General features: G+C 40.4%; 1 protein-coding gene across 1 annotated transcript in view; it reads left to right on the plus strand.

The window, feature by feature from the left end:
• MTMR3 (myotubularin related protein 3) overlaps positions 1-27,583 on the plus strand; it is a 57,327-nt gene that overhangs the window by 9,957 nt on the left and 19,787 nt on the right. The window contains exons 3-8 of the mRNA XM_079716970.1: positions 4,788-4,877; positions 5,306-5,422; positions 13,092-13,174; positions 15,422-15,588; positions 22,314-22,410; positions 24,954-25,067. Coding sequence (XP_079573096.1) covers positions 4,788-4,877; positions 5,306-5,422; positions 13,092-13,174; positions 15,422-15,588; positions 22,314-22,410; positions 24,954-25,067 — 668 coding nt within the window. The remainder of the gene's footprint in view (positions 1-4,787; positions 4,878-5,305; positions 5,423-13,091; positions 13,175-15,421; positions 15,589-22,313; positions 22,411-24,953; positions 25,068-27,583) is intronic.

Raw genomic sequence — 27,583 nt, forward strand, 5'->3', positions numbered from 1 at the left:
AGATAGTAAATGGAGTCAAGACTAAAACCCATGTTTCTTGCACTACAGGGTTCTTATTCCTTTTCTAGGAAGGAAGGTATCATGAAAAGCTTTTTCTCTGTGTGTGTGTGTGTGTGTGTGTGAGAGCACGCGCATGTGTGTGTTTTCTTGTGTGTAGGAGAATTATATGGTCATACGCATATTCTTTATGAATTTACCTTTCTGGATAGAAGCAATTCCCTGTCTTCCCTGTCCTGTCTCTTTAAGGCATTATTTTTATCCCAGAGAAGATGAAGTAGCTCTGTACAGTCCCTACCTACGTCTTTGACTAAAATGAGTGTATTTCAGTGACTTGTGGCCCATTTAGGACCCAGTTCAGGCAGAGATGATGGAGCAATGAGCCAACCACATTTCTGTCAATCCTGAGAACACGTAAACCGTGCTCCAAGGCTTAAAAAAGAAATGGTCCTCTGTAATATTGTCCCGCTTCTATCTTGGTGATGTTTTCTAGAACCAAACTCTGTCTCATGCTGGTGCACAAAGAAGGAATTGAAAAGGCCATGTTAATTTCAAGCTTCATTAGGAACATGGGTGGAAAATGCTTTTCAAAATTAAAAACAAACTAAAACAAAACAGAAAAACTAGTTGTATAGAAGTGTCATATTAAAACGACGACAAAGGTAACTGCTCTCATCTTAAATCTTTGCCAGTTTTTTCTTAGTTTGTGGGCATAAGAACTTTCTAATGTATCCTGTACCCAAACACTGATGAGCTTTTCTTTAGACTATATTTTATTTTATTGGTTTTCACGAGTTTTTAATGAATTGAAAAAGTGTTTGCCTAATATTTTATGGTATGTATGCCAATGCTAATGAATAGCAAATGGTGGGCTTATGAAAGCAGCTCTGTTCTGTACTGGGGGGTTGTCCTTTACTGTGTACCACATAGCTACAACGGTGTGGTCCTCATTCTGGTGCTACTGGGGTCTCTGGTGCCCTGCAGACAGTCTTCCTGGTGCGCTCTGGAGATACTTCTGTGTGCAGTATTTGGGGAGCAGTATGACCGTGGGTCTTTTTTAAAAAATCTGTCATAAAATAGCATTATAACAAGTTTTTACAAGTACTTATTTACAACTCTTCCACCAAAACCCATGGTTGTGTTCCTTTCTAACTAGTTTATGTCCATATGTATATTTTACTTAGTTGGAATTAAAACATAATTATTTTGCTTATTTCACTAAATGAATTAAACACTTTTTCCTTCTTGACTCATTGGATTCCTAATGATTTTTTACTAGCTGCATATCATTTTGCAAGTTGTTGAGTCATTGATTTAAGTAATATTAATATTTTCTTTTGTTTTAGAATTTTGGTTCTGTGTCCTTAACCCTTATTATTATTATTTATTTATTTATTTTTTGCGGTACACGGGCCTCTCACTGTTGTGGCCTCTCCTGTTGCGGAGCACAGGCTCTGGACGTGCAGGCTCAACGGCCATGGCCCATGGGCCTAGCCGCTCTGCGGCATGTGCGATCTTCCCGGACCAGGGCACGAACCCGTGTCCCCTGCATCGGCAGGCGGACCCTCAACCACTGCGCCACCAGGGAAGCTCATTAATCCTTATTTTTTGTATAGAGAATTCAGAAGTACTGGTTTTTCTTTCTTTTTTTAGTGTATACTTCTATACTAATTTGAGTAATATCCTCATACTTTTAAAAGTTCTTAAATGAGATTGAGTTTTTTTGGGGAGGTTAAGCATTAGGAAGATGTTTTCATGTTTCATTATGGAAAATCTCAAGCCTGTGCAAATCGAGAATAGTATGAACCCTCATAATTGCATCAACCAGCTGCAGTAATCATCAGTTCATGGCCACACTTGTTTCTTCTGACTCCCTCACCCATACCTCTTTGTATTATTTTGAAACAGATCACAAACATTATATCAAAGGAAATTTATTTATTTATTTATTTATTTTTTTATGCGGTACGCGGGCCTTTCACTGTTGTGGCCTCTCCCATTCTGGAGCACAGGCTCCGGACGCGCAGGCTCAGCAGCCATGGCTCAGCGGCCATGGCTCACGGGCCCAGCCGCTCCGTGGCATGTGGGATCTTCCTGGACCGGGGCACGAATCCATGTCCCCTGTGTCGGCAGGCGGACTCTCAACTACTGCGCCACCAGGGAAGCCCGGGAAATTTATTTTTCATGGCCTTTAATACCAGTCTTAAGAATGATAAATTGACAGACTGACAATCACTTTAACTTTTACATTTGTCAAATGTTCCTACAGATATTTCACTCTTAAGTATAGTTTTTTTTTTATCCTGGAAAGCTGTATATAAATTCAGTTTATAGGCATTTCCACTGGTCAGCCTCTACTCGCCATGTTCTTTAAATATTTATCTCTAAGGTATAGACTTAAGTCTCTTACCTGCATAGTTTAGTGAATAGCAGAAATTAGCCTGGAACTGTGGTGACTGATCGATCCCTTTTCAAGGTTTTATAGGTGAGCCCATATGGCGCTGGTGGAGATTAACTAACACCAGATTCCACAATGCCTGGTGTTCCTCAGCAGTAGCAGGAAATTGACCATGTGGAATACATTCTCCTACTAACAAACTACTGCTTATAGCTAGCCTAGGAGAAATTTGTTTTCAAGCCTCTTATCAGGGTAACACTTGACAGACTTTTTCTTTTTTTTTTGGTTAGTTTGTTTGTTTATTTATTTATTTATGGCTGCATTGGGTCTTCATTGCTGCGCACGGGCTTTCTCTAGTTGTGGCGAACGGGGGCTACCCTTCGTTGCAGTGCATGGGCTTCTTATCACGGTGGCTTCTCTTGTTGCAGAGCACCGGCTCTAGGTGTGCAGGCTTCAGTAGCTGTGGCTTGCCGGCTCTAGAGTGCAGGCTCAGTAGTTGTGGCCCATGGGCTTAGTTGCTCCACGGCACGTGGGATCTTCCCGGACCAGGGCTTGAACCCGTGTCCCCTGCCTTGGCAGGCGGATTCTTAACCACTGCTCCACCAGGGAAGCCCCGACAGGTATCAGTTCTTTGGTTAGTTGCAGTGTGGAATCTGAAGTGAACTTTTTGTATTATGTTGAAACCATAGGTCTGTCTTGCACTTTAAATTAATCTTTTTCCATGCATAATTTTGTAACATCAAGAATAGGTCATTTAGGGGCTTCCCTGGTGGCGCAGTGGTTGAGAGTCTGCCTGCCAATGCAGGGGACACGGGTTCGTGCCCCGGTCCAGGAAGATCCCACATGCCGCGGAGTGGCTAGGCCCGTGAGCCATAGCCACTGAACCTGCGTGTCTGGAGCCTGTGCTCTGCAGCGGGAGAGGCCATAACAGTGAGAGGCCCGTGTACCGCAAAAAAAAAAAAAAAAGAATAGGTCATTTTGAAAACTATGAGGAATGAGAAAATAATGAGTAATGCAGATCTTCCAAATGTAGACATATTTCGCGGTAAAATTTCTTTAAAAAAATCACCCTTGGGGGCTTCCCTGGTGGAGCAGTGGTTAAAAATCTGCCTGCCAGTGCAGGGGATACGGGTTCGATCCCTGGTCCGGGAAGATTCCACATGCAGCGGAGCAGTTAAGCCTGTGTGTCACAACTGCTGAGCCTGTGCTCTAGAGCCAGTGAGCCAGAACTACTGAGCCCGGGTGCAATGACTACTGAAGCCCATGCGCCTAGAGCCTGTGCTCCACAACAGGAGAAGCCACCACAATGAGAAGCCTGCGCACCGCAACAAAGAGTAGCCCCCACTCTCCGCAACTAGAGAGAAAGCCCGCATGCAGCAACGCAGACAAAAACAAACAAAAAACCTTGAGTATTGTTTGTTTATAGATAGGATTTTTCTTTCTTTGAGATTAAAAAATTGTTAAAAGTGTGATAAGTAGAATGTGTAGAAATGTCCACTAGTGGTTGTAATTCTTACTGGTGCTGTCAGTTTAACATGATATGGTTTTGCTTATATAAAATTTGCTGTGTAAACAGATTCCATCATAATTTACAGTCAGACTTTCCAACAGATTGCTTTTTCCCCCTGGTCTTCCTATACCATAAAAATTCATAATGTAAAAGGCTACTTTTTAATATAAATTATAATTAGTTCAATTCACGTGCCATTTAGATTATAATTTATTGCTTCTTTGAAATTGCCTTAATAGAAATAAATCTAATTTGTAATATAAAGCAGATTATGCTGGGGGTAGTGGTTCACACATGTTTTCAGTTTGAGAATTCACTTCTTAAGTTTACATTAAAAAGAAAAAATCTTTCTGTTATGGAAAGTTCACATATAACCAAAGGAGACACAATGGTATAGTGAACTCTCACTTAAAAGTTGCATGAATTATCCCTCATGGACAGTTCTGTTTCATTTATGCCCCATTCCCTTCCCTCTCCAATTATTTTGAAGCAAATTCCAGACGTGAGTCACATCATTTCATTTTTATATAATGCAGAATGTATCTTTCAAAAATAAGAATTAAAGGTTATAACTTAAGAGAAAAAAGCCACTGTATCTTGGTTTCTCTTAAAAGTAATATACTAACAACTTATTAGTGCTTAATAGAAATGTTCTTAACTTCTTTGACTTTTTTTTTTTTTGGCATTGGTGTGTTCTCCATCTAAAGGCGCCTAATGTATTAGATGGAACACTTTTGGGGGTGAGTATTTTTTCATTGAGCTTTCTGCCAGTCCACCTTGGTCACTGGACTCTCACTGTTATTATGCTCCTAGACATGGCAGAAAAACCCAATATGGATGAGTAGGAGCTTTGAAATTATTTAAACATTTGGGTTTTTCCAGGATGAAGAGACTCGGCACAGCCTTGAGTGCATCCAGGCCAATCAGATCTTTCCCAGGAAGCAGCTGATCCGGGAGGATGAGAATCTTCAGGTAATTTCAGGCCACTTTTGATTGTGAAATAAGTATTAAGCATCATAGTAACAATGTAGCAGAGCTAATGGATTCAAGTAATGTACTATATATAGGAAAATATGTATTAGAAAAATATATTTTTTCCTGAGCCATACACATAATAGAAATTTAAGCTGGAAAACATCTCTCCTGTTAGAAAGACTTTTTTTCCTGAGAATTCACTGAGATGATCATCTCTGTGTCATTCCTTCTGTAGTCTAGAATATGAATAACTAGGTTTTATGAATCTTGAATCATGTGGGTATAAACCCATCCTTTTTAGGTCCCTTACCCATTTATGTACTGTTTTTGAGTGACAGTGTTTATCGTCCATTCACCCGACCCGTGTTTGAACACTTTGCTTTACTGCTTCAAAACTCTGAAGGGTTTCTTCTTCCATTTTGAAGGTTCCTTTCCTTGAACTTCATGGAGAAAGCACAGAGTATGTGGGCCGTGCTGAGGATGCCATCATTGCCCTTTCTAATTACAGACTTCACATCAAGTTCAAGGAGTCTCTGGTTAATGTAAGTGTTTCTCAACTGTTCTCCCACTAAAGTAGATGGAGAAAGGAAGTATTCCAATAAAAAAACTTGTTAATGTTCTCAAAGAGAGGAGAGTTATATGGGGTTTGGTTTGAAAACCTTGTGTGCTCTGCTTTTCTCTCACTTAATTTAAGCACTCAGGGACACTAGGTTAGCAAGCAACTCTTGTGCTTGATTTAAAATGATACATGTAGTTGTCAGCTAAGGTGTCCATTGTCTACTAACACTGCAGTAGGTAATGCTGTACCATTAAGCTTTGTAAGGGTGCAAAGGCTGTGTAGGCTTTTATTCCTCAATTTTTAGTAGCTGCTGACTGCCTCAGTTGAGAGAATTTCCTTGACCTTAATGTCAAATGTTGAGTTGTACTTTGAGCTCAGTGCAGGCTTCTGTTATAGGATGAAGTTATTCTAATGGCTCCTTAGTGGTGTAAGTATAGATGTTAAGTACAATGTGTATTTGCATAATGGACTATACATTGCTGAAGAGAAGGAAGGCTTTCACTTTTTGAGTGCATTTACCCTTTTCAGTTATTAGTGTATTCCCAGTGAACTGGTTCTTCCAGCACACTTGCCATCATTAATAGTTTTCAATAAACGTGCCTTTTACCACAAAAATGTGAAGGTTCATGTATTTCAACCAAATGAATGCCTTCTTCCTTCCTCACTGGAAGGAGGCTTTTTGCACTTTGGTTCTGGCACAAAGAAGTGTATTATGACATCTTGTAAAAGCTCAGGACTGGACTTTCATTCAGATTGTGTGTTTTGGGGTTCATTTTGGGATTCTTAGAAAAAGTTTACTCAGCCATCCAGAAGTTACCCAATTCCTTCATCATATTTTTCCCTTGTCAAGACTCAAATGGCTGACATTTTCTTTGTGGTTGGCATTTATTATTTTAGTATTTATTATTATTCTTTGTAGTTAAGCATTTACATCCAGGAATCATTGTGGCCTGAATTCCTTCTGGTTTCTAGATTTGGGCTATGATCATATCTGTTATGTTAGTTTTCTGCCTATCAGCTAAAAATACACTGGATTCATCAAGGAAAGAGGCATGTTGTGCTTTCTTACCATATAGTACTGTATTCAGAAGGGCCCATTTGGAATTGGGTGGCTGTGATAGGAGGGGACAGGATTGAATCTCCTATAACATTCCAGCAACCAGAGGTTTCCTACCAGCTGCTGTGGAAATAATGACAGTAATAATTAGTAGAATTGCCCAATTTAATTTTGTGTTTAAACTGTGTTTAAATGTCTAGAATTGATAAAATTGTAATTAAATTGCATGTGGAGATAATTTAGTTTCATATCATTGCATTTTTCCATACAGTCCTCTGTCTCTCAGCTTTTTGGTTTATGGCGAAGTATTTCAGAGACTATTTTTAGATCTATTTGGGAATATGGTCTATTGGAGAGAAAGCATGGATTTGATCATGTCATTCACCAGCCTGAAGCCCTTCAGTGTTTCTTAACTACTTCTAAGATGAAATTACTTAGCATTGTATGATCCTTGGTCCCTGACAGCTTTTCTGTATCCCTCTTTTCCCCCTTCTTCCCTTTGTATTGGTAAAACCACCCTCCTAGGAATCTCAGACATAATTTACACCTCTGAGTTCTCTCTTCTCCTACCCAGGGAACTTCTCTTCATCTGTCAAAACCCAGTTCAGGTGATAAATTCTTCTGTGAAGCCTTTCTCAATCCCAGTTCCCTCCCTGACAGTTTATTACCCTCTCTTCTGGCTTTTTCTGTATCTTGAACATACCTTTACAACATTTACCAGATACGCTGTAATTTTTTGTTTATTCATCTTTGTATCTTCAGGATCCAGCGTGTTTACTGGTGCCATGGTATTCAGTAAAAACTAAAGTGAATTGAAGTTAATAGGGGTTTGAAATTGATATTAGACCATTTTTAAACCTCCTTTAGGTTTAAAGTTCATTTTAAAACATACTTCTGTGTAAATATGCCTGTGTCATCTTGTCTCTTAACAGTAGCTGTATGAGTAGCTTGTCTACTGGAATTGTTGGTCCCCCATTGTGCTTAAGAAAACTTACCCCGTTCTTACTTTTGACTCATTTCTTCACCTAAAAGTGCTTTCCATTTAGCATTATAACCCTCTAAGGCATAGAGCCTGCATGTCACATTTTAAAAAGCCCAAGATAATGGTTTTGCACAGAAGAATTGTTGTGCAAAAGTATTTTGGCGTTGCAGTGACTTTAAACATTTCAGGTTGAGAGCGACTAGGACTTCTTCATACAAGTACGTTAATCACATCACAGTTAGTGCTAAGGTTCCTAAAACCTGTGGTTACTCCCGGAAACAATGGCTCCTCCTACACTAGGTCCTCCCTCAGCAGATGAGTATTTCAGTAAAATCTGTGAGATTAAGAGACCCCCCCCCTTTAAAGGTCATTATATCTAAATCAAACATAAATCAACCATCACCCAGATGTGCCAGTATATATTGTGGCATGCTCCAGTTTGCATCATTTTGTATGCTTTTGAATCAACACATTTAGCACTTCAGAGAATGACTTACTGACAAGCTTTCAATAGCTACCTGATAATCATATATTCTCTGTTAATTTCACAGCAGCGCTGAGATACATCATTACTTTAATGCACACACATTCACTGGATATCAAGTTTCCAGTTTCTAGGGTAAAGAACCTCTAGTACAGTTCAGTTGTAGCATTTAAGGTATGAATTGCTCCTATTCTGTGCGTTTCCCAAACTATATTTTTATATATGTACAGGTATTTGCTTAACTAATTTATAAACAAGTAAGTGTTCAAGTGGAGTTCATGAAATTTTTAAACAATTCTTGTTGTGTAATTCAATAGACCGCCTCTCAATCTGCTGCTTCTGCAATCCCAGTAAGTAGCATGAGAATTCTAGGCGGTTGTTGCACCTGTGCTTGGAACAAACTGGTTTTGAGTGTCAGATGCTCACCTTGCAAATCAGCAAAGTGTGTCATCTCTGCATGAGTCCCTTCCCTCATATTAGACAAAGTTCTAGTGGTTTCCTATATGAGGACAATTTGTGGGGTGGGGATAAAGCCACACAGTTTAAACATAAGCGGGTGGAATTGTGACCTTCAAAAAATGTAAACTGAATTTCAACCAGAAATAATTTGTAAAGTCAATGTGAGTATTTAAAAGGACATTAAAACTCCATTTCCAGACTGCTGTGTTAATGCTTCTTAGGAACAAGCTGGAAGTATACTTGGAAACACTTCCCTTAGCATTTTCCTAGATTCTTTCCATTGCCTAACTATTGTACATCAAAAATCTTCATTCCCCAAGCATCAATAGGAGGTTATTGTTAACAATGCACTTTGGCCTTAGCATTCATAAATCAGAAGAGCTTCTGAAACCAGTGCTGGAAGAGTATCTTGTAAATACCACAGGTGAGCAATAAAGAGTTTGGGTCTTTAACCTGTGACAGTCTTCTTCCTCTGACTGGTTTTTAAGTCATAGAGTTAGAGCCCAGATATTCCAATGTGTTACAGATTTTAGGTTAAGACTCATTACATTATTTTTTACTCTGCTATTGCCAGTTTTACTTCACATGTGTATGCAAGATTAGTACTTCCCATTCATGCTATAAAAAGGGCATTTGTTTTTAAAAGGTATACATTATCCCACTTTTAAATTCTGGTGCTTAAAAAATAATTCACACACACACCCCCACCCACCCAGAATGAATTATGGTAAATATAGTAGGATGTGATGATATAAAATTCCCTCTGGAATGAGACAGTACTGTGGGTCTTTTATACTTATGCATGTCTATTAAATTTTTAAACTGCCGCTCTTCTGCTTTTTTGGATTGATGCTCTTATGAGTTTTGGTATACATGATATAACTTTTGACCTTTTGAGGAATTGATTAACAGCACTGAGTGTGTTTGATGTATTTTGAGCATGAGTTTGGTGGGTTTTATAAGAGGAAAAGCACTGTGATGGGAGATAGAATTGCCTGGCAGGTAGAAGGCAGAGGAGAAAAGAGCAAAAAGAAAATGAGTTGCTACAAAACACTGAACCAGTGGGTAAGAGAGGATTTGAATGTGACTTTAGATTTCTTCGAATTGCCTCTAAGGAATCTTGGTTTACATTCTGTTTTCCTCTTGAAGATCCCTGGTGAAGAGGCTACTACTTAATTGTGAAAGAAAAACTAAAGTAGAGCTCACACAGAAGGGAAGGGCATCTTAGAGGAAGAAAGAAGGGAGTACCATATGTAATGGAAGGACCCTGAGCTAGAGGACAGCCATGGATTCTGGTCCTGACTTGCCACTAGCTTTAGTGTAGTGGCTTAACCTTCCTGGGCTATAAAATGGTCTGGCTCTTGTGTCTGTAATTCTTTGTTATAAGGTTGAATATTGGGTATGTCTAGTTACGGAAATGGTAAGAGATCCTCCTAATATATGATGAAAGTTGAGAAACCTAAATCAGTGGACTTGCCTTTAAAAAAGTAGAGAACCTTATGTTTTGGTTGGATGTATGAAGAGGAAAAGAAGCCTATCTCTGGCTTTTTAGAAGAGGAGGCAGTCTGGGGGCAGGGGTGCATTGAAGAGTAACACTGAGGTGAAAGGGGAAGAAAAAAGGGAGATACTCATTTGATATAAAATCAGGTATTTCCCTTTTAGGTCCTTATTCTTGCTGCATATTAAACTTCCTTGCATGTGACAATCTGCATGATCATTAAAATCTGTTTTCTGTGTCTATGACTTGAGTACACATGGTTGTTTCTGGTGACTTGCTAGTATCTGTATACTAGCAACCAACATTTTTATCCTTATTCCTTAAATTTTCAGTGTTAAAATACATGAAAGTTTGTATATTGAAAGCATTTAGGTAGCATATGTTTTGCATGCTCTGAGGTGTTGCATATTTGTATTTTGGAAGTCTGGACATAGGCTCTTGGGCTCTAGTCCAATAGTAGGGATGTAAAACTTACCTGTTCTTTGTAGCAAAATAGCACAGACTGGTCCACTCCCTCCAGCAGCTGCTAATAGCGTTAGTTGGTTTTCAAGTTTTCTAGCTATAAGGAAAGGTGATAGAAGGGGATCTGGGATGCGGGTGACTGCTGAGAGAGCACGTGGATTTGTAAAGCTCACTCTCACTCTACCCCAGACTCTTCCCATTCCCTGTCCCTGGGACTTCCTAAGTTGTGACCATCCGAGGTTGAGAAAGCAAAGGCTTGTGTCATGTAGGAAGGTTGGAAGGTTGTCCAAGGAAGTCAGGAAGCATGCAAAATTTTGGCTGGTAAAATTTTAGAAAATTGAGATAAGAACTCAGGCCTCTTAATTGCCACTCTGGCAGCTCTTTTTTGTTTGTTTGTTTGTTTGTTTTGTTTGTGGGGTGGGGGGAGAAGGGGGTTGTAGGTTTAAAAACAAAGAAACCCAACATGAGTCTGTTATAGGATACCCAGAGGACTGGCCTGAGAACACATCAGTGTTCTCTTCTGATCTCTTAATCTCCTATTACTTCTTCACAATTTATCCCCACCGATACATTGTTGGTTTTTTTTTTTTCCTTCTTAGACGTACAGGTCTTGAAAGAATTTTTAGCTGCATCAACTCCAGTTTCTCACAGCACCTTGGGGTTAAGGAGTTAAACAAAAACAGAGGGCCAAAGCTCCTTTTTTTTTCTCAGAACACAGGCAAGAATTCTTAGTCTTTCTCTTACTTCTGGTCCTATTACAAGTGTAAGGGAATTTTGTTGATTAATCAGGAAGGCTCGGGCTTCCCTGGTGGCGCAGTGGTTGAGAGTCCGCCTGCCGATGCAGGGGACACGGGTTCGTGCCCCGGTCCGGGAGGATCCCATGTGCCGCAGAGCGGCTGGGCCCGTGAGCCATGGCTGCTGAGCCTGCGCGTCCGGAGCCTGTGCTCCGCAACGGGAGAGGCCACAGCAGTGAGAGGCCCACGTACTGCAAAAAAAAAAAAAAAAAAAAAGAAGGCTCTAGTCCTGAGGTAGAACTCCCAGCCATTACCTGAGTAATATTATTTTGCTTTCTTCCCCTTTTTAATCCCTGCCCCAGTTTGTTTGTTTATTTGTTTGTCTAAGATGTCCGGCATTGGGCTTCTTTTTGATCTCCACATCCTTGTTCTGAGAGTTCTCAGCTGACTCTGGCAACTGCATGGTGGGGCAGCGTTTGCCAGAAGCCTGTTTCTGAAACTGGTTCAGCTAACAGGAGGGCCACCCCGTGCAGGCAGGACTCTCTTGTTTCTGTCTGTTGGAAGAGACTGCCTCCTTCTCATGCAAAATATGAATTGTTGGAATGCTCCTTGCAACTCCCAGAGCCACATTTTGGTTGGGCTTGATACAGTGTGAAAAGACCCTTTTCCAATGAGTGAGAGTATCTACTATTATTTTTACCAGGCTCTCTTTAGAAGTTTTGGAAATTGCTTTTTGAAGCCAGGGGTTGAATCAGGATAAGATGAGGGACAGAGGGAGGATTCTAACAACCGCTTAAGGATTTGTCACCCTGTTCAGATGCTTTCCCTCCTGTCTGCCTGCCTTCTTTGATCCCTCTCCACTGTCATACTTATCCTGTGTTCAGTAGTCTGCTGACCAGATTGGCAGGGAAAGAACCATCCCAGCTTACTCATACCTTGAGCCCCACTTGGCAAACAGGGCTCCTCAGCTTGTCTTTTTCTTTTTTTTGGCTGCGTTGGGTCTTCGTCGCTGAACGTGGGCTTTCTTTTCTCAAGTCGTGGAGAGCGGGGGCTACTCTTCGTTGCAGTGCGTGGGCTTCTCATTGCGGTGACTTCTCTTGTGGCAGAACATGGGCTCTAGGCGCACGGGCTTCAGTACTTGTAGCACGCTGGTTCAGTAGTTGTGGCTCATGGGCTGTAGAGTGCAGGCTCAGTAGTTGTGGTGCATGGGCTTAGTTGCTCTGTGGCATGTGGGATCTTCCTGGACCAGGGCTTGAACCTGTGTCCCCTGCATTGGTAGGCAGATTCTTAACCACTGTGCCACCAGGGAAGTCCCCTCGGCTTGTCTTTTGAAGCAAATTAGACCTAGCTAATTAGGCCACTGTGAGACCTGCTCCCTTCTCCTCGATACCTAGTCTACTGAGCAGAGAGCCTGACCCACAGCTCTGTCTACTCTCTTGTCTTTTTTTGTGCAACCTGCAGGCAGTTCAGACCTCCAGTCTTTTTCAAGATTCTCCTTTGCTGACACAAAGCCACAAGCCCACCTTGTCATTTGGGGCAAGTGACAACTGTAGTCCCACTAGCCTCTTGATCTGCAGCTCTTTTCTGTCAACAAGACAGGATAACTGTTCTGGTTCCCTTTAGCTTCTGTGTCATCACAAATCACAGCTAGCTCTAACCTTGTAAAGTAGTACTTTGAGAGATGAGTTTGAAAGTTTGTTGCCAGAAAGATGGCGTATTTCCCTGTTCTTCCAGATGTGGTGCCTCCTCTTTGTTAGCTTTGTGCTATGACATGACTTGAGGGCGCTGATTAGAGGTTGAGAAAGGGAAACCCTAAATCACCCAGGAAATCACTTGAGCGCTATTGATTTAGGTGAATATGCAGTTCTGTGCTTCTTTTTCCTGCAGAGCTTTCTAATCACTCTTGTTGGACACACTGAAGAACTGCAGGGTCAATACCTTTTTGACTAAGGGAACTTCATCTTTTTTAATTGCAGGTTCCATTACAGCTTATAGAAAGTGTTGAATGCCGAGATATATTTCAGCTTCATTTGACTTGCAAAGACTGCAAAGTTATCAGGTATGTGACGAGTTTATGCTATTGTTTCGTGTGGAAAATACTTCTTAAAGGATGGATTCATGATTTGATAACAGAAAAACAGCTTTTGAGGGTCAGCCTAGTTAGTATTTTCGGAGTAGTTAGTCCCTGAAATGTTTTATCTTTAGCCTACTTTTCTATTGGAAAGGTGTTTTTTATTTTTTATTTGGACATGATTTTAAATTTACAAAACAGGTGCAAACATAAAAATAGTAAAGAGCACTAGTATTGTTAACATTTTACCCTATTTGCTTTATCGTTTGCAGGGGGCGTGTGTGTGTGTGTGTGTGTGTGTGTACGCGCACGCGTGCGTGCATGCGCTAGTGTGTGAAATTCTTGTTCTGAACGATTTGACAGTAAGTTACATAATCATGGCTCTTTGCCCTGAAATACTTAAGTGTGCTTTCTTAAGAATAGGGGTATTTTCTTACATAACCCACAGTATCATTGTCAACTTCACAATTTTACACTCATAATACTTTTTATCCAATCTACTCTCCATGTTCCAGTTTGTCAGTTGACTTAATAATGCCCTTTATAGCATTCCCCCTACCTCGTTCAGAACAGGATTCAGTCAAGGTCACATATTACATTTAGTTGCCGTGATTCTATAGCTTTCTTTAATCTGAAATGTTTTCTACCACCTTTCTTTATCTTTTATGACATTAACGTTTTGAAGAAAAAATCTTTTATTGTAATAGAAAGTTTCTTATTTTGTGTCCAGTGTTTCCTTGTGATTAAATTGAGGTTGTGCGTTCTCAGCTGAATACTGTACGTATGAGGCTGTGTCCTTTTCAGGAGATTGTATTACAGCTGGAGGCAAACAATGTCCATCTGTCCCTTGCTGATCACTCTTGTCAAGGAGTCACCCGCTTTCTGTGTAATTTCTATATTTTCTCCCTTGCAACTAATCCACAGTCTGGGAGGCACTTTAAGACACTAGAAATGTCCTGCTTCTCATCACATTTCTCCAGTGTTGGCTTTATCTGATCTAGTCTTTACTATAATGGTTGAAAAGTGATGCCTAAAATGCATTTTAAATTTAGTAGCTCTACCAGTTTTTAATTCCCCAAGTTTTTACTTTATTTCTTTGATCTATTCTGGAGTGCCAGTAAACATTGTGTGTGGGCATATTGATGAGCCACACTGATTGGGACAAGGGAGAGGTTTAAGTGACCTCCTTGTTTTTTTTTTTTTTTTTTTTTTAATTTTTTTTGGAGTATAGTTGATTCCTTCTTGGTTTTAAGGTAAATATTTAAGTTGCTTTTTAGCCATTGAGATTTGGCTTGCTTTTGATAGATACTAGTTATAACTCACAGTTTTAAAAGGTTGCTTATTAATTACTCAATTTTAGATACTGCATTTAAAAATATAAAGTATTTTTTACACTAATTATTTTAACCTCCTAGTTATATATACTGAAAATTGCACTTGATAATAGAATTGTTTTGTTCTCTACATGGTAACATCTGAAAGTTTCAGTGTAATGTATCTTATTTTCGATTTAAAGTTGCTGATTTATTCTAATTGCTAAATAGATAAATTTTGAAATTATTCCCTAATTGGCTAAAAGTACTGTGAACTATGTTTGAGCTTGCTGTAATAATGTCATAACAAAACAAAAAGAACTTCTTTAAACATATTCTTTGAGAAGGACAACCATAAAGCTTTGGTGGAAGAAGTGGAATAAAACCCCATTCCTGGAAGAGAATGACTGCCATTTTACTTTAATAATTGTCAGTCTCAGAAGAGATTTTATTAGTCTAAAAAAATAGGTTTTCCACATGTCCAGCTTTCTTCTTGACATTTAGCACCATTGGCTAAAATTTGTTGGACATATTTTGTCATTATAAATCATAAACATTAGACCACCTCTAGTGCTTTTTTTTTTTTTTTTTTTTTTTTTTTTTGCGGTACGCGGGCCTCTCTCTGTTGTGGCCTCTCCCGTTGTGGAGCACAGGCTCCGGACGCACAGGCTCAGCAGCCATGGCTCACAGGCCCAGCCGCTCCACGGCATGTGGGATCCTCCTGGACCGGGGCACGAACCCATGTCCCCTGCATCAGCAGGCGGACTCTCAACCACTGCGCCACCAGGGAAGCCCCTTCTAGTGCTTTTTTGACTGTAGTTATCATTTCACTGTGAGTAGGCACTCTTGAAATGGTGGCTACCCTTAGGTTTCATTGTCAGCTGTCTTCTGATTACATTTGTACTTGTTTGGCTTTACAAAGGTGTCAGTTCTCAACCTTTGAGCAGTGTCAAGAGTGGCTGAAGAGACTGAACAATGCAATCCGACCACCTGCTAAAATAGAAGATCTCTTCTCATTTGCATACCACGCTTGGTGCATGGAGGTCTACGCCAGTGAAAAAGAGCAACATGGAGACCTGTGCAGGCCAGGTAGGCCTTTCTAAAACGTGCAGATGGTGACTTTATTGAAATACTGCTTGAGATATCCATAACATGAAATGGGACTCGTAAGCATTCATGTATTTAATCAGTATACTTTTCATGGAGCATGTAGCATTTGCCCATCATTCTTCTAAGCTCAATGGAAGATGTTTCCTACCTTTCAGGGGGAAGGAAAGAACACTAGACTTGGCATCACAATTTACTGGGCCTGACTAAAAACACCTAGGGTATGGGTGTTAGGGAAGCCCAGTGGAAGGGAGCCACGAGCGCTATATACATGTTTGCGAAGAATGCACATTTGAAGTGGCTTTTGAGTAGGCTTTGAAGGTTGAATAAGAGTTCATTGATAACAGACTGGGGAAAAGAACTTTAGACAGAGCAAGTAGCATGAACAAAGGTACAGAAGTGTGAGGTTAGGCCACAGAATAATGGATTACAAAATGACTTTTTGCTGTCTTTGAATTTCAAGTCATAGATTACCTTTTGTCACCCCTTTCATCTCACAGATGATGAAACAGGTCCAGAGAGGCCAGGTGACTTTTCTCAGGACAAAAAAAGAAGTTGGGCCTATATTGGAACCCAGGCTTCCTGACTCCTCATGAAATCTTTGTCACACTCACTGTCTTTCTCCCTCAAAAATGGCATTGACGAAGTTCATGCTGTTTCTGTGTGTAGTTTTCTATAAATTGTATGTTGCCGTAAATAGAACTTTGCTGGTCCAGCACCGAATCTTTAACGTGTCCAGCTTGGAAGCAATGTCTTGAATTCCTAAGCAGTGAAACGTTGTGAGCTTCCTTCCAATAAAGTTTACTCTAGAGACTTTTTCCTTTAAACCTCAATTTTCAGTCCTGAACCTTCAATATTAACAATTCTGCCCTGGGTTGTTTTAAACATTGGAGGCTAATCTAGCATGCTTGGATCCCTTTGTTTCCTGGCTCATTCACTGGTTAAAGCTTTTGGTTCATATATTTAATTAAATTATAGCAAACACAAACATATTTTTAAAGATCCTTTAATATGTACTTTTGTTTGACCCTCATGACCTTGTCAAACAGGCAGGATAGGCTGGTGTTTCTGTTTTGGGAGCCAAAGAAACGGAGTCTCAGAGTAAAACCTGTTGCCAAGTCCCACTGCTAGGCAGTGACAGAGCCAGGACTTGAACCCAGTTCTCAGCTATTGGGAGCTGACTGTATGGGGTGCTGTGGATACAGAGATGAAAAACAGAGGCACCTGCCCTTGTGGAGCCTCAGGGAAAGCCCTAGGAATCCAAGCTTCCCACAAGCCTGGTCAGCCAATGGAACCCAAAGTCGTTCAGAAGAGTCACCCACACCAACCTTGGAAGGTGACGAGAATGTGCCTTAGCTGTCTCTCACTTCACTCCCTTTATCCGTTGCATCTTTCTTTTTCCTTCTTTATATGAGATGCCATTGTATTTTAATTTCTTTGTTTATGGCTCTTTTCAAGTTTTTTTAGTTTTTAAAAAAGTAACGTTTACATGCAATGAGATGCACAAATCTTACATGTATATTTGCTAAGTTTTTAGCCATTATATCTTATTTATTAGATTTTTAATCTCTACCATCTCCTAGGATAATGAAGTTATTGAGTGTATCTTGCTGTATTATGTTATATAAGAACTTTGATATAAGAACTCTTAACTCCAAAAGGCATTCCCTAGTTTTGGGTTGCCAGTGTTTAGTTAACAAGGCTTGAATTTCTCCTAACCTGTTTCTCTCACAACCACAGACTGAAAATTCCTCATCTTTAGATGATTCCTTATTCCCTTGATAATTTAGTTTCTTTAGGATTTGAGTCAACTCTTAGAATATTCCTAAGATGTGTCAGATCAAAACTTCACTCCTGTCTATTAATTATAGATGGCTTTGTTCTGAGCTGAGATGACTTTGGTCCCCAGGTCTTTCCCTTCTTGAAGATATTTGGTATTCGTTGGCCACCAGGACATCCAATTTCCTGTCTTTTCATGGGTTTGTGATGGATGGAGGCATTTGGGGGTTAGAATACTGATTTAGGAACTAGAAAACCTGAATTCAAACCTGTACTCTACCATTTAATTTTAAAAATTAATACTGGGCAAGCCATTTATCCTCTCTGTACTTCAGTTTCTTTTGTTCTTCAAAGTGAGACATTTTTCTTCTTCCTGCCCAAGCTGATCTGGATATTCTGAAGATCAAATCTGTTAATGCTGGAGAGTTCAATTCAGTAAATGTTTGAGTGCCTCCTATGTGCCATGCTTGTGAATACATTTTGGAAATTATGAATATACAAGACGGTGCCATTGTAACTGATTGGAACTTTATGAATAAAGGTTGTATTTTCTTTTCAATATATACATTCCACACTGAAGTCAACCTGCTACAACTCACATGCAATCTTACTGTACTTCAGTGACTTGGTTTGAGTGTGTGTATATATGTATGGCTTTTTCCTTTTATATATTTTCACAGTGGAGTACAGAGGAAAACCTGCTTTTAAAAAATACTGTGGTTTGAGAGTCCGCCTGCCGATGCAGGGGACACGGGTTCGTGCCCCGGTCCGGGAAGATCCCACATGACGTGGAGCGGCTGGGCCCGTGAGCCATGGCCGCTGAGCCTGTGCGTCCGGAGCCTGTGCTCTGCAACGGGAGAGGCCACAGCAGTGAGAGGCCTGCGTACCGCAAAAAAAAAAAAAAAAAAAAAACTGTGGTGGCACTTTTTTTTTTTTTTTTTTTTTTTTGCGGTATGCGGGCCTCTCACTGCTGTGGCCTCTCCCGTTGCGGAGCACAGGCTCCGGACGCACAGGCTCAGCGGCCATGGCTCACGGGCCCAGCCGCTCCGCGGCATGTGAAATCTTCCCGGACCGGGGCACGAACCTGTGTCCCCTGCATCGGCAGGCGGACTCTCAACCACTGCGCCACCAGGGAAGCCCCTGTGGTGGCATTTTTAAAGCCAGCCAGCCTAGTTCTTCCGTCTCCACCCGATGTCATTGAGTGTTGGTGGTGGCTACAGCATTACTTTCCAATTACGAGCAGACCAGAAAACGACATTCTTATAAATCATCTTTCTGTGAGACGGCACTTGAGATATTTCAGAGTCATGCCATTCTGTAATCTGCCCCAACACATAAGACCACGAGCATAGACTCTGAAGGGTGGAAGTTAGTTTAGTCTTTCAGAAGTTAATAAAACCTTTTATGGATTCTTCTCTGCCTAGCCTGTTAAGAGTAGAATGTGTCAGAGAGGGGGGAAATGGGCAAATTACATCATTACCCTGTATTCATATAAATCGTAGTTTCTGACTGTTGAACCTGTGATAGTTAAGCCAGCCATACTGTGGCCACAGCTCTAAGTCTTAATCTGCTTTGGAGGAAGTCACCACATTGCTGTTGGAGTTCATTGTAAAACTCTTGACTCTGCTCTTAGCCCCATTTCAAACTTTAAATAAGAATGAGGGCTTCCCTGGTGGCGCAGTGGTTGGGAGTCAGCCTGCCAATGCAGGGGATAAGGGTTCGTGCCCCGGTCTGGGAAGATCCCACATGCCGCGGAGCGGCTGGGCCCGTGAGCCACGGCCGCTGAGCCTGCAAGTCCGGAGCCTGTGCTCTGCAATGGGAGAGGCCACAACAGCGAGAGGCCCACATACTGCAAAAAAAACAAAGACAAAAACAAAAAAACAAACAAAAAAATGAACAGGAGAAAATTAAAAAAAAAAAAGAATGGACTAAAGCTTAAAGCTTCTCTCCCATATGCTCAACATCCTTCTCATTTTAGCTGCCTTCTTGGTGACTGTTCTGTACTTCAGCATTAATCTGGAGTCCTGACAGATGACTGGGCAATTCAGTTGCTATTTTAGTAGCATCAGACCCACATCTCTGACCTCTCTTCTATGATATACCCATTAAGCACATTTTGATTAACTATGAATAGCATGACTCTGGGTCATACACTGTTGTGCAGCTGCCTGTTTCGTATAAAGTAAAAGCCCTTGTCAGCAGAGTCCGTTTTCTGAGTTTAAATGCAGTCCAGTAAGTGTACATCTAGACGACTGCACTGGGACCTTTGTTCATAGAAAAGAAGGATTCTTCCCTCCGTATTTGAAAATCTGGGCGGGCTAGTTCTCACCTTCTCTGACTCTGATACTGTTCTTCCTCACTATCCCAGGCCTTTAAGTTGTGTATAATTGTAGGCTTGAATACTCAGAATCACCGGGAAGCTAGACTTTTGGGGGGAAATTTTTTTTAGACTGCTGGTTGACACTGTGGTTATGATAGAGGGATTTACTGCTTTAAAATTTTTTCATTCCCATTAAAATAAGAATTGCTACACTGTTTGTGGTATAAGAAATACAAAATGTTAAAAAGGGACAGATCCTCATTTGGGGATGGGGGAGGCACACAGGAAGGGTTGAAATGGAAATACAAAGCTAAACAAATAAATTGGGGTATTACAGCATATCTAATGTTGAATCAATGGAGACATGAGAATTCTGAGAGGGGAGTTCTTAAGGGAAATCCAGCAATATATGTGCTTGGCATGCACTTTTCTGGCAGAATAAACACAAGTGAACTTATAACACAATTTAGCAAAAGCCAGTTGAATTACTCATGTATGTAAGGTCTGCTGCTAAATTTTTTTTTCAAGCAGTGGTTTTCAAACTAGGTTGTGATCCACCAGTAGGTCATGAAATCAAAGTTTTAAGAAATGAAATATGAAATGAAAATTCAGGATAGAAAATATCAATGTATCACACACATAGCAAGGGTGGGTATTTTGTGAAACTTAAAAAATAAATATGTCGTATTGAATTGTGATGTAAAACATTCTTATTGTGGGTTGTGATGGTCAGTTTCAAAGTTGAAGTTGATGAAGTCACTGCTTTGGAGGATACAAAGATAATTAAAACTCTTCGCAAGGAACTTGAAACAACAGATTTTCTGTGCTCACTACTCAGTATATATTTCTTGTGTGTAGCTCAGAATTTCATGCTGGGGATGGTAATTCTAAGCCCTTTCTTGGGCAATTGTTCTATGTAGAAAACTGCCTGAGGAGGAGGGGAAGGAGGTGGGAGAGGAGGAGGAGGAGGTTCTTGTTATTTTGCCAGTGATTATTTTAAAGTTATAGAAGATCCTATTTAGAGTATGTTTAAGATAGAGGTACTAATGTAAATGACCATTAATTAAAATACCTTTACCTTTTGCAAAGACTTGGAGCTGTATCCCAGGTTGGGGAAAATCTTGTCATTAATTAATGAACTTGGAAGTTGCCATAGTTCTTACAGCTTTTATATTGGGATTAAAAGTGAAAGATTCCCTGTGTAGAATTATTGATGGTCACCATTCCTTGCAATTTGTAGACAGCGCTCCAATACAGGTAGCTTTTTCCTATTTGGAAGATTATATTGCTTTTAAAACTTTTCCAAAATGGGATAGATTCAGTTGATTATTTCTTCCTGCATCTCTGAACCTCACCTTTTTATAGCTCTCCTTCAGGAAACATATAATACTTAGTTTAAGCTCAAGAAAAGCAGTTTAAATGGGAAGTAGTTTTATAGACTTGTCCTTCATTCAAGTAATTGCTATTTCGTATTCTGAAGCTATTCTCCCAGGGAGAGCAAAGCTTTGATCACCAGTGCTGGCTGTTTTATGCTTTTGTTACTGTAGTTTCTCCCAGCCCCCACCAGTATTTATTTTACAACCTATAATACTGTATGTTAGAGATACTGCTTAATGGTTTGTTTTGTTGTTTATTTGTTTTTTATAAAATTACTGCTCTAGGACTGTTTTCAAGGAAGGAAGTTATTTCAGATTTAATGACTTTTATGTTCGGTTCATTTCTGCCTTTGTTGCTCGCTGTCTTGAAGAAGCAGCCAAATTCATTAGGGCAAATGTAGGCAGGTTATACTTGTTTGGGTGGGTGTTCTTACAAATGCTCAGCACTGTAGTTACTAGTGTGATGTTTCTTGAGATTCCTGGGTACTGGCAGTTAAAAGTCCCATGATCTTTTAACTGCAATTCTGTAATCTGTAAGGTTCTGAAAATCAAAAGATTTTTATTTTATTTGGTAGTTTGACTTGATCTGAACTATTTGTTGCTTTATTTATCTCATTTAGTGTGAATTATCCATGCATTTCACTGTAATGATGTTAACGTTTGGTTAATGCTGTTGATATCATTAACCCAGTATTATTATACATGCACACCTTAAAATCCAGAAAATTCAGGTTCTGAAATCTGGCCCAAAGTGTTTCTCATGAGGAGTTATAGGTCTGTGCTGCCATTCTTGATGAACTTGTTGATTTTATTTCTTATGTATACCATCAGTCTCAGTGTGGAAATGGGAAAGTAGCCAGTATAGGGATAAGAACATGGGTTTTGAGATGAGACAGACCTGCCATAATAATCACCTCAGTCTCAGTTTTGTCCTCTGTAAAATGAGCCCAATGATACTACTCTCAAATTTGATAGTAGTGATTAGATAATATTCTTTTTTTGTTTTTTAGTTTATTTTAAATTGAAGAGATAATACTAATTTTTAATTAAAATCAAAATTAATTTCCTCATTTCTTCTTATAGTCTTATTCTGGCAGGAGATTTTTTTAAACTAAATATGTTATTTATACAATACCTTTTTAAACATAACTGAGCAGGGTAGCAATGCTTTCATTCCACCTGTTGTGGAAAATCGTATTCATTTCGTCCTTTCTCCTATCTGTGGTTCCTAGGGGAACACGTAACATCACGGTTTAAAAACGAAGTGGAGCGGATGGGTTTTGATATGAACAACGCCTGGAGGATTTCCAACATCAATGAAAAGTACAAGTGAGTTGTATTTGATCCCTGTGGACTGTGTTTCATGGCCCCTGCCTTTGCAAGAAACCCCAGTTCTCATGTGGCAGAACATTTGAATTTAGACTTCTTCTTTGAAATGGAGTTTTATTTATTAAATCTAAATGCCTCATCTTCAGTGTACTTCTGGGCCTTCTGTTCCCATTGCTATCACTGGAGTGGAAAGAGATCCTTACTTATAGTAGGATCCTGGAACCTTCCTTTCTGTCCCCTCCTATTCTTCCTGGCATATGCATGTCTAGATAATATTGTGCTTACCTGTAGACAGGGAGTTTCTATTGTTCTCATCACTGCTTGACATCACATTAGAGATAAGATTAGTGATCTCAGAAGCAGTGATAAAACACTTAGGAGTTGGTTTTTACTGTAATTTTACTCCAGATCCTATGAAATAGGCTACCGTATTATTCTCTAATTTGTTGATCTAAAACTAATGTCACAGCTATGATCGCTTAACCATTAAATGTTAATGTAACCATTATTAAATATTTCCCATTACCTATTTCCCTAAACGGTATAAGAACTTTGGTAGGGGAGGGCAGTTAACTACTGTGATTTTGGTGATCCAAATTTCTATAAAACAAAAGAAAATTGTCCAGAATTTTAAAATTAACATATCCTTCTCCTCTTAAGTTTCCCTGCAGCAGTTGGAGGCCTTAATCACTCTGTTGTCCTTCCAGCTGCCTCAAATTGTGATAGGTATTTTCCTGAACTGTTTGTGGGTAGCCACAGGAGCATTTCATTTTTTGTTGGAAAAACAACAGCTAATTACTACGCACAGCTCTTAACATGGACCTTGGCCAAGGAGGTGGTGTGAAGAATCAGGAGCTACAGACATGTCATACTTTTGCCTGTTCTCAATGACAGGTCACATTAGAGAATTGAGGTGGAGAGAGGAGGGGCGTCCTCAGGGAGCCTGAGGCTGCCACAGGCTTTGCTCACATGTAACCCACCTTTCCTATACTGGAAACTGCTTATCTACAAGTGAGAAGCTCATACGTGCTGAAGAGCTGACTACTAGGTAATGTAATCCTTAGAGAACAAGGAATATAGTGATGCAGAATATTGGGTGAAGTAAAACAAAACCTGAATTAAGCTAAGCTTGTTGAGAAAAAATTTTTGAGTTCAAAAGCTAGTGGTTTTCAGAAATCTTTTTAATATGGATTTTAAAAATTAACTTCTTTGAGTCCACTATTTCCACTTCAGAACCAGCCTTTAGGACATTGAAAAGTTCTTCGTACTACAAAGGAAGAATAAGTGCCAAATTTACTCTTAAGTTTAAAAGAAGATAAAAGGAACAAGACTCACGGTTAGAGTGTTAATTTATAATCTGTGTCCTAGGTTATTTTTAGGAGTTTGTAGATAGGTATTAAGAAGTTTGTGGAGCTACTTTTGGTCAGTCTCCCTTCTCCTGGTTAGGCTTTTGAATTCCTGATACTTAATCTGGAAATTGAGAATAAGAGAGAGAGATTTAGTGCAGAATGATCAGAACCCTCAATTCCTAAGCAGTTTGTATTTTTCTGCCTCTTCCCCTAATGCATAGAGTAGGTAGGGCATGGTGGTAGAGATGGTGGTAGTGGAGGACGAGGAGCAGTTTGTATATTTTTGGATTTGGATTAAATGTCTTATTGCCTTCACTATTGAGAAGGAATATTGGGTTTCCCAGAGAGAGACATGTCTTGTAAGTAAAAAACCTATCAGAAATAATGCTTTCTAGGGCACCAGCTTGACTAGTATGTGCCTACTAGTATTTTCCCTAATGAAAACAGCTTTTCTTATGCAACATGGTAAATCAACTATAATATAAAATAAAAGTTAAATTTTAAAAAGAGAAAAACAGCTTTTTCCCCTTGAGTGTAGTTTATTCTGAAGTATGTTTATAGAAATTATGATTAATAGCATATTCACATTACTAACTTGGCTTAATGGAGCTACGATTATGTATGCAGATGGGGCTTACCCATAGTGCTCTATCTGTATACCCACGGCTGCACCTGTTACCTATAATTAGGACACCCTGTTTGGTTCACATCAAAGAATATGTTAGTAATCCTATGATGTCTCTGGAAACTTGAAATTGTGGGCTCTTGCCCTTCTTCTCATGTTTCCCTGAAAGACTGAGGGTCTGGTAGAGGTAACACAGACTTCCACCTCTGCAGTTGGACTGGGCATTTGTGTAGTTAGAAATGACCCACATATTGGTTACAACAGTTACAGTGGAGTAACTGCCTCTCAACTCCCCTTTTTACATTGATAGTTAAGATCACCAGATTTCCAAAAGGCAGCATCAAGTGGAACAATCCAAGATAGTATCATTTGACATATACATAAGTAAACACTTAAGGCAACCCATTCTGCTGAGCAGGCCAAGACTCAGGTAATGCTCCTCATTGCCTTTTTACTGGCTCTGGGGTAGCTTGATCGACATCCTTCTGCTGGCTCACTCATGTCTCTCCCTCTTCTCCCCTCCCTCTCTGTCTTCTTCCCTTCTCCCTCTTCCTCACCTTCCCTGTTAGGCTGTGTGGTAGCTATCCACAGGAGCTCATAGTGCCTGCTTGGATCACTGACAAAGAACTAGAAAGTGTCGCAAGCTTCAGGTCCTGGAAGCGCATCCCCGCCGTCGTCTACAGGTAAGTAAGCCTGGCCAGACCCAGCTTGGTCTGGTGCTACTGCCCACTGCATGTGGTCTGCTGCCTCTCTTGCTGCTAACCTGGGGGTGGTGGTGGGGGGTGGTCAGGGAACTTTCCAGGTTATTCTGTACTTCCTTATTGCTGAAGCTGCTCGTCCAGTCATATACCAGTAATTCATCTGGAACACTACCTGATGATTCAGTTGACACTGAAAAGAAAATTTTAATAGAAAAGTGGCTGGACTTGCTATTTTAAGATCCTTCTGACATTCTGTGGGAAGATAATGTGCTCATTGCATTTAGCTTCAGATGTTGGCCTTTGGATTAAGAGAGATGAACCCTAGAAAGTACAAATTGGGAGTGTAGATTTGAGTCATTTGTGATTGTCTTTGTGGTTGAAACTTTGACACATGGAAGGAGGTCTGCTTTGAGAGGGAGCATTTAGAGAAGAAGGCTAGGGCTTGGCTGGATAGATGCTATCAGAGATCAAAGGAGGGAGAGTCAAGGGAGGCAGGTCCTAGAAAGGGGTGGTGGTGTGGTGACGAGCACAGATTTTATTTTATTTTATTTTATTTATTTATTTATTTTTTTGTGGTACGTGGGCCTCTCACTGTCGTGGCCTCTCCCGTTGCGGAGCACAGGCTCCGGACGCGCAGGCTCAGCGGCCATGGCTCACGGGCCCAGCCGCTCCGCGGCATATGGGATCCTCCCAGACCGGGGCACGAACCCGTATCCCCTGCATCGGCAGGCGGACTCTCAACCACTGCGCCACCAGGGAGGCCCAAGCACAGATTTTAGAATTCAGGTCTTCTCTCTGACACGCCTTGCTGTGGCACCTTGAGTAAGTCCCCTAACTGACCTCAGCCTGTTCCCAGTTAGTAAAATGGGAATGATGTTCTTACTTCACAGGTATGCTGCGACATCTGAATGAAGCACTGGGCTTCCTAAGCAATGTCTGGAGTAGGTTGTATTCCTGGGGGCTGCTTTTATAATTCAGTGACTAGCTAGCTCAGTTCTCACAGAATCATGTTAAATTTTTAAGAAGTCATTCCCTCTTATTTTGGAACAGTTTCAGATGTCCTTGTAATATCACATTCTCCATTTCATTTTTCCAGTTTGCAGAAATTATGGACTCTCCTTGAATTCGGGCCAAACCAGTGAGGTTTAGTTAGAAACTCATGCCAGGAGGCAGTCCATTGAAATACTGAGGTTGTAAGAAGGGGTTTATTTCCTTGTGGAATTCCCACTGAGGTAAGCAGCTTGTTTAGCCCATGGAAGGCAGATTCTGATGCCCACACTGAAGAGGGAGAGATGGAAAAGTACGTATTTGCTTCTGTCCCAGTGGAACCCATTAAGTTTTCAGCCTCAGTTTTCATCACCGTTTTCAGACACTCCTAGAAAAGTAGGTCACCAAATTTACCTATCACTCAAGTGGTAAGGATGACACAGGAATTAGAGAGAGCAGTGAAAGCTGAAAGGATTAATGAGTCTTATCAGTGATCGGCCCAGCTCAAATAGGGAAAGCAGCCAGCTGCTGCTCTGCGGACAGCAGCTGTGTTAGATCAGCAGCCCTGGCATTTGTGAGGTTTGCTGACTTTGAGCATAAGGGGAAAGGATTCTCATTCTCAAAGTAAGGGTCTTTTGGTGAATTCTCCCTGTTGGTAGAGAGGCCTAAAAGTGTAGGCTGAAGAAAAACTTAGAGTAAACATGGGAAGCTTCTTTCCCCTTCCAAAGTTTATTCCAGAGGGCATAAGCTTCCCTAGCTCAGGTGGCAGGATGCTTCTGAATCCAACATGTGTTTACTGAATGTAGTTGTCTGTAAATTGCAGTAATGACTCCTGAGGTTGCTAGCAGCAGTTACTTGACAGCACCATGCTGAACCAGCACCTGATTTAGTGCTTTCTCCTATGGTGATGAGAGAGTGCTTAATTGGATTTATTATTGAAGACAGATTGCTTTAACACAGAAAGATGGTGCGAAGGGCGCCCATCTGTAGTGCAATTCACAGCTCTCGCCCTTTGTGCATTGAGTGATTGTTAGAAACTTCTAGTCATTTAGGGAGTTGATTAATACTAACTTAAGGATAGTTTAAACATTTGTATCTTTCTATATAAAATTGAAGCATTTAGTGTTTAGTAGGGGACTCATACATTGGACATCTTAATTTTTATGTTTCCTTGTTCTATTTGTAAAATGATGAAAATGCTCTTTAGTGATTTTTAGCTGTAGTGTTTTCGTTCTCTTTCATGCAATCTAAAGCATTTAGAAGACTGCAGAAAACTTCACTGCTTATTGCAGCAGTTCAGTTGCAATCTAGCTATTATAATACTATGGCCCTTAGGCAATTCCCTGGCAGTCCAGTGGTTAGGTAGGACTCCTGCTTCCACTGCAGGGGACACAGATTCGATCCCTGGTGGGGAAAGTAAGATCCTGCATGCCGCGTGGTGCGGCCAAAAAAAAAATAATGTGGCCCTTAAAAGCCAAGACCCAGGCTGACGAGTGCCATCTACTGTTCCT

Source organism: Hyperoodon ampullatus (genome assembly GCF_949752795.1).
Source record: "Hyperoodon ampullatus genome assembly, chromosome: 13".
NCBI lineage: Eukaryota > Metazoa > Chordata > Mammalia > Artiodactyla > Ziphiidae > Hyperoodon > Hyperoodon ampullatus.